This window comes from Sminthopsis crassicaudata, chromosome 4 (genome assembly GCF_048593235.1).
Source record: "Sminthopsis crassicaudata isolate SCR6 chromosome 4, ASM4859323v1, whole genome shotgun sequence".
Lineage (NCBI taxonomy): Eukaryota > Metazoa > Chordata > Mammalia > Dasyuromorphia > Dasyuridae > Sminthopsis > Sminthopsis crassicaudata.
Window position 1 is genome coordinate 443609910 of NC_133620.1, and position 11499 is coordinate 443621408.

Genomic DNA, 11499 nt, shown 5'->3' on the forward strand with positions numbered 1-11499 from the left:
GGGGGATAGGGCTGGATGGTATTAATGGGCTTCCTCTACAGACTGGGGGTAGGGCAGCAGAGAGGCACTAACAGAACAGCAATGACTGTACTGAGTCTGCGCTCTGAGGCTCTGAGAACGCACCGAGTCAGTCCAGGTGGGGGTTGGGGGTGGCCGGGCTCTGAGAGACGCTGGCTTTCTGGGGTTTTAATCTTCACCTCCAGTGTTTACACCCTCTCCACCGCTCCTGGCTTGCTGCCAAGACGGAGCATCCACACTGGGGCAAAAGCCCTTTCACAAAAACGACAGAGATCACACCCCTCCCCCTCCGGTCTGAGCTGTGTGAGCTGCCTGTCTTGCTCTGGCTGTCTGCCCTCAGTCTGCGCCCAGTCTGATTGACCCTCCCCCGAACAAACACAGACCTTTTCTGGCGACTTTCAAGGATGTCTTCTCTTGGTGATAATTTGTGGATTTCTTTCTGGGTCAAGCATTAAGTCAGAGGCTTGTCATGAAGTAAGTTCTGAGAGAAAACGAGGAGCTCAAGCAGCTGTCTGCCTCCACGCCGCCATCTTGGCCGGAAGTCAACCCTATCTCTTATACAGAGTGTCTATGAGTTCCCCGGAAAGTTACTAAAACTACAAGTTGCAGAAAAGTTGCCAATCTGCATTAGTAGTGGATATTTCCACCCCCCAAAGTTCCCTGTATCAATGAAGTCAGAAATCAAGTTTCCATTCCCCTCTAAAAGAACACAACTTGAATGTAATTTTGATCACACCATAATCTAGTCTTGTATCAATATGCCCCTGTACCCTTATTTTAAGGCCTTTTGAGGTTGAAGACACCATTTCTGGAACCAAATCAAGTTTAGTCCACAGTAAATGAATGAAAAATAACCCCAGCAACAACCCATTACATTGTTTTTGCTTTTGATCATGAAAAACCCTTGGAAAATGTGAAGGAATGGAACTTTTTTGATTGTTGCTCACTTTTGTACATGTGGGGCCGAGATGGTTGATTTCTCATGTTGTGAATTTAATTTTGGCTGTCCATGACAATCTGGCCTGACCAGTACTCTCCTTTGGGTAAGGTTTATTTATTTATTTATTTATTTATTTATTTATTTATTTATTTATTTATTTATTTTGGGTATTTGTTAGGATTCTTACAAGACACTGTCAGTTATCTAATTTAGCCTGGTACTTAATAGTTCTCTAGTTCACTAATGTACTTAGTACTTATTAGAGTTCTACAAGATTCACACCTTTAAGAGAGCATATATAAGCTAGGAGCCTCAACCAGGATTCAGTCCTGAACATTCAGAAGTCAGAGAAGAGAAGCTATGAGCCTCAGCCAGGATTAAGTCGAGGAGATTCACAAGCCAGAGAAGGCAGCTTAAGCTCTCAGAACCAAGACTACAGAAGGCCTCTAAGAAAACTAGCTGAGCCCCAAGTGAAGGAGATAAGACTTTGAAGGAGATGATAAAGGATTTGGACTGGCTGCATTCAGGGTGATTACACTGAATTAAAACTAAGACTGCCTCCAGAAGCCCCACAAGAAATCTGCTCCCAGAGAACATTACACTTTAGAGAAGAATATTACATGTATTTCTTATGAAAAAATGTCCCTAACATCTTGTCAAACATAATAAAAAATGTAGTGATTTGGATATGTGTGTGGGGAGTATGTCAGCTTCCAGTCCTTCTGTTGTGAAGATGAAGAAATGAAACAGAAAAAAAAGTAATTGCCAAACATTTATTAATTGATTTCCATAGTCCAATTATTTCAACAAGAATGTCCCCAAGATAGTATCAATTAGCCTCAAAGGGTTATGGGTTGATGGGTCTTGTCCTAGGGTCTAAGGGTACCTGTACAGTCCTCCACACATTTTCCACTATACATTGTCCCTTCCTCCTAATTAACTCTGGTAGGTTCCAGGTACCAATCACTAAGGCAGATCTTCAGAATTCTCTGAGTTGGTTTCATGACGAGCTGAAATTCCCAGAGGTGCAAAGATCTACAACCCTCTCAAGGACTAGGGGAAAGAACTAAAGTACTACAGACTATACTAGACATCTACTTATATATGTATTTGAAATTTGAGTTGTGGAGCTTTTTAAGAAACACTTTGATTTTGCTTCATGATCTTGTTTGTAGTCTCTTGGCTATTTATTTATTTTGAGAAACAGTCCTGAATCCAAATCTTCTTAATTTTTAAATGATCAGATCTCAAATTTTAACATTTATTCCAATTATCGACTGCCTTCACGAGTGAACTGTCTAAAATGGCAAAAAATGAAGCTTTAAGGTTACAATGGGAGGTGACTCCCACTCAAGATGTAATCTGGGTTGAAGGAAAGCTGAATTTTGTTTTCAGAGAAATCTTAATTTGTACATGCTTTTAGAAATCGACATAGCTTCAAGCCTAATTGTCCCATTCAAGGAAGAATCCCAGATCTTGATTCTTGTGTTAACTCTGACGATCGGATGAACAATCGAGTGCAGACCCCCCTCAAGTTCCTTAATGCTGTTTCTTAAAGAACACCACATCTGCATCAAAGACTGAAGGCATTCGGTAGTAAAGAACTACAAGAAAGACTGAAGAAAGAAAGTTAGATTAAGCTTTTTTTTGGGGGGGGGCAGAATTCTCCCCGCACCCACTTATTTGGACAGAAAAGAGTTTTCCCATAACCAAAAAGAACTTGTGCTTGATCAATTACTTGGTACACGGTGTTTTCCATTTCCTGTTGTCTAAACTTTGGTAAGCGATCAGACTTTGACAACTTCTCCTATGGACGATATTGGGACCTTTGTTCTTGAATATATTCATACAGTGGGCTGGAACGAACAATTGGTTTAGAAATTTGACGGTAGCTAAAATCCTGCACTTGCCTACGATTCTTGTCTTCTTCCCTAGACTGCCTGTCTCGGAGCTCGCCCCGCGTTTGCGCGTCGTACTCTTGACGGTACCGCTGCCCTTCTCGCTCCTGTCTGCGCAGCGGCTCGTCGCCGACTCTCCTCTCTCGCTCCTGGCGCCTCTGCTCGCGTTCCTGTTCTAGCTCTTGTCTGCGGAGCTGTTCTTCCTCACGGAATCTCCTGGCCGGCTCCTGGCGTCTCTGCTCCTGGCGTCTCTGCTCTCGTTCCTGCTCCAGCTCTTGTCTGCGGAGCTGTTCTTCCTCACGGAATCTCCTGGTGGGCTCCTGGCGTCTCTGCTCCCGTTCCTGTTCTAGCTCTTGTCTGCGGAGCTGTTCTTCCTCACGGAATTTCCTGTCCCGCTCCTGGCGCCTCTGCTCCCGTTCCTGCTCAAGCTCTTGTCTGCGGAGCTGTTCTTCCTCACGGAATTTCCTGTCCCGCTCCTGGCGTCTCTGCTCCCGTTCCTGTTCTAGCTCTTGTCTGCGGAGCTGTTCTTCCTCACGGAATTTCCTGTCCCGCTCCTGGCGCCTCTGCTCCCGTTCCTGCTCAAGCTCTTGTCTGCGGAGCTGTTCTTCCTCGCGGAATTTCCGGTCCCGCTCCTGGCGCCTCTGCTCCCGTTCCTCCTCTAGCTCTTGTCTGCGGAGCTGCTCTTCCTCACGAAATCTCCTGGCCGGCTCCTGGCGTCTCTGCTCCGGTTCCTGTTCTAGCTCTTGTCTGCGGAGCTGTTCTTCCTCGCGGAATTTCCTGTCCCGCTCCTGGCGCCTCTGCTCCCGTTCCTCCTCTAGCTCTTGTCTGCGGAGCTGTTCTTCCTCACGGAATCTCCTGGCCGGCTCCTGGCGTCTCTGCTCCCGTTCCTGTTCTAGCTCTTGTCTGCGGAGCTGTTCTTCCTCACGGAATCTCCTGGCCGGCTCCTGGCGTCTCTGCTCCTGGCGTCTCTGCTCCCGTTCCTGTTCTAGCTCTTGTCTGCGGAGCTGTTCTTCCTCACGGAATTTCCTGTCCCGCTCCTGGCGTCTCTGCTCCTGGCGTCTTTGCTCCCGTTCCTGTTCTAGCTCTTGTCTGCGGAGCTGTTCTTCCTCACGGAATTTCCTGTCCCGCTCCTGGCGCCTCTGCTCCCGTTCCTCCTCTAGCTCTTGTCTGCGGAGCTGTTCTTCCTCACGGAATCTCCTGGCCGGCTCCTGGCGTCTCTGCTCCCGTTCCTGTTCTAGCTCTTGTCTGCGGAGCTGTTCTTCCTCACGGAATTTCCTGTCCCGCTCCTGGCGTCTCTGCTCCTGGCGTCTTTGCTCCCGTTCCTGTTCTAGCTCTTGTCTGCGGAGCTGTTCTTCCTCACGGAATTTCCTGTCCCGCTCCTGGCGTCTCTGCTCCTGGCGTCTCTGCTCCTGGCGTCTCTGCTCCCGTTCCTGTTCTAGCTCTTGTCTGCGGAGCTGTTCTTCCTCACGGAATCTCCTGGCCGGCTCCTGGCGTCTCTGCTCCCGGCGTCTCTGCTCCCGTTCCTGCTCCAGCTCTTGTCTGCGGAGCTGTTCTTCCTCACGGAACTTCCTGTCTTGTTCTAGACGTCGTCTCCTTTCTTCTTCTACCGCTTGCTGGAGACTTTGCTCTTGCTCTCGGAATTTCCGGTCTCGTTCCTGCCTGCGTCTCTGTTCTTGCTCTAGTTCTTCTTCCCTCAGCTGCTCTTCTCTGGGGAATGCCCTATCTCGTTCTTGGCGGCGTCTCAGCTCTTGTTCTCGTTCCTGGCGACGGAGCTGCTCTTCCTGACGAAAGGTTCTGTCTTGTTCTTGCCGCCGTCTCAGTTCTTGCTCTCGCTCCTTCCCGAAGAGCTGCTCTTCCTCTTGTTCCTGCCTGCGTCTCCGTTCCTCTCTTTGCTGCCGGAGCACGCTCTCCTCCTCCTGGAACTGCCTGTCCCGGGCCTCCTGGGAGCCCCGTTCCTTACGGTATTGTCTGTCTCGTTCCTCAGGGTAGAGCTCTTCCTCCTCCTCCTGGAATTGCCTGTCTCGGGGGAGTCTTTTCCTTCTCTCTTGGTCTGGTCTGCGAAATTCCTGCTCCTCACGGAACTTCCTGTCTCTGCTCTGACGAAATCTTTTCTTTTCTTCATATTCCTCTTGTTCCTCTCGGGACAACGGCTCTTCCTCCAAGAATTTCCCGTCTTGCTCCTGGAGGCGTCTCCTTTCCTGTCGGAGCCTCGGTTCTTCTTCCCGGGATAGCTCATCCCTTTCTTGGAGACGTTGTTTCTCCGCCTCTCGTTCCTGCCTGGGTCTCCGTTCTTCCTGCTCGTCCTGATAGAATTGCCTGTCCTGTCCCCGCCGAGATTTCTCGTCCCGGAACTGTCCGTCCAGGTCTCCACGACCATACTCGTCGTCATCATTTGCTGGCCAGTCTCGGACTTGAGAATCTTCTTGTTCCCAATCCCTCTGTTCATCCTCCCTACGTTTGGAGTAAAGCCTTCTGTTACGTGCTTCATTTTCCTTCTGGGGCTGCCACTGCCATTTCAGACGCCGGCTCTGGGCTTCCTCACGGGATGGCAGGTCACTCTCCTGTTCCTGGAATTCCTCGCTCTCAGGATATTCTTCTTCTCTCTCCTGAAAGCTGAGCTCCTCCTCTTCCTCCTCCTCCTCTCGGTATTGCCGATCTCGCTGCGGCAGGCGCGGCCTTTTCTCCTCTCGCTCTAGTCTCTTCTCTTCCTCCGCCTGGAGCTGTTCTTCCTCCCGGTACTGTCTGTCCCGCTTTGCCTGGCGCCTCCTCTTCTCTAGAGCCGCACGTCTCTTTTCCACCTCCTGTTCCAGGCGTTGGAGCTGCTCTTCCTCCTCTTGGAGCTGTTCTTCCTCCTCCTGGAGCTGTTCTTCCTCACGGTACTGTCGCTCCCGCTGCTCCCGGCGCCTCCTCTTCTCTTCCCGCTCTAGACGCTGGAGTTGCTCTTCCTGCTCCTGGAGCTGTTCTTCCTCACGGTACTGTCGGTCCCGCTGCTCCTGGCGCCTCCTCTTCTCCTCCCGCTCCAGACGCTGGAGCTGCTCTTCCTCCTCTTGGAGCTGTTCCTCCTCCTGGCGCTTCTCTCTTTCCCGGTACTGTCCGTCCCGCTGCTTTTGGCGCCTTCTCTTCTCTAACTTCTCACGTCTCTTTTCTACCTCCTGTTCCAGACGTTGGAGCTGCTCCTCCTCCTCCTGGAGTTGTTCTTTTTCTTCCTGAAGCTTCTCTTCCTCACGGTACTGTCTGTCCCGCTGCTCCTGGCGCCTCCTCTTCTCCAGCTCCTCACGTCTCTTTTCTAATTCCTGTTCCAGGCTCTGGAGCTGTTCTTCCTCCTCTTGAATCGTCTCGCCTTCCGGGTATTGTCTACCACCCCGTTCCTCCTGGCTCCTCCTTTTTTCTAAAGCCTCTCGTCTCTTTTCTACCTCCCTTTCCAAACGCTGGAGCTGCTCTTCCTCCTCTCGGAGCTGTTCTTCCTCCTCCTGGAGCTGTTCTTTCTCTCGGAACAGTCTGTCCCGCTTCACCTGGCGCCTCTTCTTCTCTAACCCCTCACGTCTCTTTTCTACCTCCCGTTCTAGACGTCGGAGCTGCTTTTCCTCCTCCTTGAGTTGTTCTTCCTCCCGGTACTGTCTGTTCCGCTGCTCCTGACGCCTTCTCTTTTCTAATTCCTCACGTCTCTTTTCTACCTCCTGTTCCAGGCGCTGGAGCTGCTCTTCCTCTTCTTGGAGCTTGTCTTCCTCCCGATACTGTCCGTCCCGCTGCTCCTGGCGCCTTCTCTTCTCTAATTCCTCACGTCTCTTTTCTACCTCCTGCTCCAGGCGCTGGAGTTGCTCTTCCTCTTCCTGGAGCTGTTCTTCCTCTCTGTTCTGTCTGTCTCGCTGCTCTTGGCGCCTTCTCTTCTCTAGCTCCTCACGTCTCTTTTCTACCTCCTGTTCCAGACGTCGGAGTTGCCTTTCCTCCTCCTGGAGCTGTTCATCCTCCCGGTACTGTCCATCTCGCTCTTCCTGGCGTCTCCTCTTCTCTAACTCCTCACGTCTCTTTTCTACTTCCTGTTCCAGACGTCGGAGCTGTTCTTCCTCCTTCCGGAGCTTCTCTTCCTCCCGGTACTGTCCGTCCCTCTGCTCCTGGCGCCTTCTCTTCTCTAGCTCCTCACGTTTCTTTTCTACTTCCTGTTCCAGACGTCGGAGTTGCCTTTCCTTCTCCTGGAGCTGTTCTTCCTCCCCGTACTGTCCATCTCGCTCGTCCTGGCGTCTCCTTTTCTCTAACTCCTCACGTCTCTTTTCTACCTCCTGTTCCAGACGCTGGAGCTGTTCTTCCTCCTCCTGGAGCTGTTCTTCCTCCCGGTACTGGCTGTCCGGTTGTTCCTGGCGCCTTCTCTTCTCCTCCCGTTCCAGGCGCTGGAGCTGCTCTCTCTCCTCCTGGAGCTTCTTTTCCTCCCGGTACTGTCTGTCCCGCCGCTCCTGGCGCTTCCTCCTCTCTAAGGCCTCACGCCTCTTTTCTACCTCCTGTTCCAGGCGCTGGAGCTGCTCTTCCTCCTCCTGGAGCTCTTCTTCTGCTCTGAGCTGCCTCTCTCTTTGCTCCCGACGTTCCTGCTCGCGTGCCTGTTCGGAGGGCTTGGAGTAGAGGCGGCTTCGGCGTCTCTCGGCTTCTATTTCTGGCAGCCACTGGACTTTGAGGTCGCGGCGCCGCTCCTCCTCTTGGCGCTGCCGGTCGCGTATCTGTCGCCGGCGAGCCTGCTCCTCTTCACGCCGCTGCCTTTCCTGCTCTTCCCGGAAGCTGTCGTAGTCTCCATCCCGCAGCTGCCCGAACCTGTCCTGACGCTGCAGAGCCTCTTCCTCGCGCAGCTGCCTCTCGCGCTCCTGACGCCGCTGTCTCTCCTCTGGCTCCTGGCGCCGTCGGAGCTGCTCTTCCTCTTGCCGGAGCCGCTCTTCTTCGCGATACAGCTGTCCGCGCCGCTCCTGGAGCGGTCTCCTCTCGCGCTCCTCTTCCTCTCGCAGCTGCCTCTCCCTCTGCGCCCGACGTTCCTGCTCAGAGGGCTTGGAGTAGAGCCGGTTTTGACGTCTCTCAGCTTCTTCTTCTGGCAGCCACTGGATTTTGAAGTCGCGGCGCCGCTCCTCCTCTTGGCGCTGTTGCCGACGAGCCTGCTCGTCTTCACGCCGCTGTCTTTCCTGCTCTTCCCGGAAGCTGTCGTAGTCTCCATCCCGCAGCTGCCCGAACCTGTCCTGACGCTGCAGAGCCTCTTCCTCGCGCAGCTGCCTCTCGCGCTCCTGACGCCGCTCTCTCTCCTCTCTCTGCTGTCGGGGCCTCGCCTCTTCCTCCAGGAACTGGCCATCCTCCTGTCGGCGGGGCTCGGAGTAGAGTTTGTTCTGCCGCCCTTGAACTTCCCTTTCGAGCTGCCACTGCAGCCGGAGGCCGCGGCTCTCCCCCTGCTCGCGGGCCTGCCTTTCTTCCCGCCGTCTCAGCCGGGGCTCTTCCTCCAAGCTTTGCGCTGCGCGCTCCTGCCTTCTTTCTTCCTGGCGCTCTCTCTGCCGCTCCCTTTGCTGCCTCTCCTGCTCGCGTTTTCCGTACCCTTCTTCTGCGCGCTCCTGTCTCTTCTCGCGGCGGCGAAGATCTTGTTCTAGCTCTTGTCTCCGTTTCTGCTCCCCGTCTCGAACCTGCCTGTCTCTCTGTTTTTCCCTTCCGGGTCTTTGCAGCTGCTCGTCCTCCAAGCGCTGTCTCTCGCGCTCCTGGACCTGCCGCTCGCGCTCCTGGACTCTCCTTTCCAGTTTCTGGAGCCGCCTTTCTTGTTCTTGTTCCCGCGGCTGCTCTTCCTTAGAGGCCCTCGGCCTCTCCCGCTGCTGGCGCCCTTCACTTCGCTGCCTCTCGCGTTCCTGTTGTTCGGCTTGCCGCAGCTCTTCTTCCTCTTGGAGTTGCCTCTCCTGGGCTTCGCGCTTCCTCTGGGTTTCCTCTCGCTTGACTCTTCTTTTCTCTTCGTTCCCCGTGGCCTGGCTGAGCGCATAATAACAAGCTTGAGCTATTTTGAACAATAGCAAAAGAAACTCTTTGAAATCCACAAACCCATTACAATCTCGATCTAGAAGCTGCAGGACCAGGTCCACAGTCTCGGGGTCATGTGGTCTCTGTAGGAAAATAAAGGAAAAAGACAATTTTTGACGATCTAAAGAGGGTTTCCGAATCCCTAGAGTTTTAAGCTACCCATCATGCTCTGCGACGTCTTATCTAAGAGATTCTTTTTCAAGCAATACGAATGAAATTACTTAGAAGATCCCGATTCAAATCCCACCCCTGCTGCTTAACACCTTACATGACCGGGGACAAGTCATTTAATCTCTGTAAGAAAAGGGAGTCGGATCTGATGGCTCTTGGGATCCTTTATAGAGCTTGATCTATGATCCTATGTACCCCCACTCTTGCTGTTTATTATTATATGATCTTGAACAAGACATTTAAATTCTAAGCCTAAGTTTCCTCAACTCTAGAATGATAGGGTTGACCAGATGGTCTCTGAGATCCCTTTCTGCTGTAGAACCCTGATTCAAAACTGCAAGTTTTCTCTTTGTAAGGTGGGCGTTTTGTTTTACAGGTCATAAACACTGGGAACTGTCATGTTGTTTGTCTTTTCTGACTTCATGATCCCATTTGGGTTTCTTCTTGGCAAAGAAACTAGAGTGGTTTGCCATTGCCTTCTCCAATTCATTTTACAGATGAAGAAATTGAGACAAACAGGGTTAAATAACTTGCCCAGGTCATACAGCTAATAAATGTTTGAAGCCAGATTTGAACTCATGAAGATGAGTCTTCCTGATTACAAACCCATTGTTTTATCTCCTGCACTACCCAGTTGCCTTCAATTGTCATATCTAACATCCATATATCCTTCATTCACCAATCAATTTATCTGTCTTTTTTTCTGCCTCCATATCTTTTATTTACTTCAGAGTAATCTCAGACCCAATAAACTCCATTATTTATTGCTTTTGAGTATAAATTCACATTCATCTTCATGGATAAACTGGGAACTTTTGGTGAAATCCAATATTTGTGAAATAGTTTGCAGCTGTCACCTGATACAGTAAGACCTATCTATTTTATAAAAACCAGAAAAAGGTTGTTTTTCATAATTAGAAAGATAACATTTTGGTAAAACAAAACACTTGTTATGGCAGAGTTATGATAGAAAACAAACACAAGTTAGCTTAAAAGTTAGGAGGAAGACTTAGAAATCTTTCCCATAACTAACATTGTTTTGATATCTGTAGTAGTGATATTCTCAACTTCTTTTGTTATTTGTTTTTTTTAATCATTAGTATCAGTACTTAGCTTACACTATATTGTTTTAATATTTTCTTATTTTCTCCAGTCATGTGTAGAACATTTTTTTACATTTGTTTTTAAAACTTGAAAAAAAATCTCTCCCCCCACATTAAAAAGGCACATGTGAAGTTATGCAAAACATTTCCATGAAAGTCATGTTGCAAAAACCCCCATAGATCTTAACTCTTAACTGTCTTCAGCAATGCTGTCAAGATTCTCAAAAGACATATTCAAAGGTATGAAAATTAACTGATAGGAGAGGAACTGCACTTGTGATTCCATTAATATTAGGAATTCCCAGATAAGTTAACTCTCTTCAATAATGCTGATCTTCACTGCCCCCCCCCCAAAAAAAAAGTCTCAAGAGAAAAATGTTTTAATAAATTATGGTTTCTTGTGTATTTTGACACAATTGGCTCTTTCTCCAAGTATAGATAGGACTTTTCATCATAAGTCCTTTACAACTTAAAAAAAAAAGATTTATTTGCATTATATGAAGAGAGGTGGTATAGAGTAATAAGAATAATATGAGTAATATGAAATCTGCCTCCAAGTTAGGAAGATTGAAGTTCAAGTCCCATCTCTGGTACATATTGGCTATATGACCTTGAGTAAGTCTCTTAATTCTCAGGATTCTAGGGAACTTCTAATTGCAGAGAAGGTAAAGATCAGCATTAGTTAAGAGAATTAACTTATCTGAGAGTTATCCTAATGTCAGTGGAATCACAGGGCACTTTCTCTCCTATCAATTAGTTCTTATATCTTTGAAGACTGTCCTTTGAGAATCTTGATAGCATTGCTGAATACAGTTAAGAATTAAGCCCAGAAAGAAATGCCTAAATTAACCTAAACTTATACCATAGAAAAATTGCAAAAATATTCTCAAATTATTTCCTTGAGTTTTCCCAGAAGCAATTTCATTTCTTAGGATCAGTCAGTTCTTTGTCAGTTCTTACCCTGAGGATATCCCCAAACTCCTTCTGCAGGAGATTCTTCAGAGCTTTTTTGCTTAATGCTGTTCCACCACAATCACTTTGTGCATATCGCTGGTAAACTTCAATGATATCAATGATGCTTTTCAGTAGTTGAGGCATTTTTTCCCTGCAAATTTAAGTAAACCTGGAAGAACAAAATAGGGTAATCATGGAATCACTGGCCTTGAGTTAAAGTTTGTTTCTCTATTCTTAATCAGGTTTACTCCATTGATCTAGGCAAATAATGTCCATTCTAGGAATAACTATTTCCCTCTAAATAATTATATTTGTTAATACACTAGGAGTTAATTTTAATACACTTCAATATACCATAATACATAATAGGTTTTTTTTAAACTATGGTCTT

The 11499-nt window shown here is 48.8% G+C and overlaps 1 protein-coding gene across 1 annotated transcript; it reads right to left on the minus strand.

Annotated features, from left to right (window-relative positions):
• Positions 1–1717: 1717 nt before the first annotated feature.
• TCHH (trichohyalin) lies at positions 1718–11252 on the minus strand. Its single transcript, XM_074263489.1, has 3 exons — positions 11115–11252; positions 8062–8963; positions 1718–7653 (listed from the first exon to the last, which is right to left on the minus strand). Exons 1-3 carry the CDS (start codon positions 11250–11252, stop codon positions 2766–2768), a joined length of 5928 nt encoding a protein of 1975 aa, XP_074119590.1. The 3' UTR covers positions 1718–2765.
• Positions 11253–11499: the final 247 nt, after the last annotated feature.

Excerpts from the sequence above, each read along its gene's own strand:
- TCHH (XM_074263489.1), bottom strand. The coding sequence starts at position 11,252 with ATGCCTCAACTACTGAAAAGCATCATTGATATCATTGAAGTTTACCAG. Across the intron at positions 8,964-11,114 it reads AGTTTGGGGATATCCTCAGG|AGACCACATGACCCCGAGAC; the intron begins GTAAGAACTGAC and ends ATTTTCCTACAG. Across the intron at positions 7,654-8,061 it reads GCTCTGCAGCGTCAGGACAG|GTTCGGGCAGCTGCGGGATG; the intron begins GTTCGGGCAGCT and ends GCGTCAGGACAG.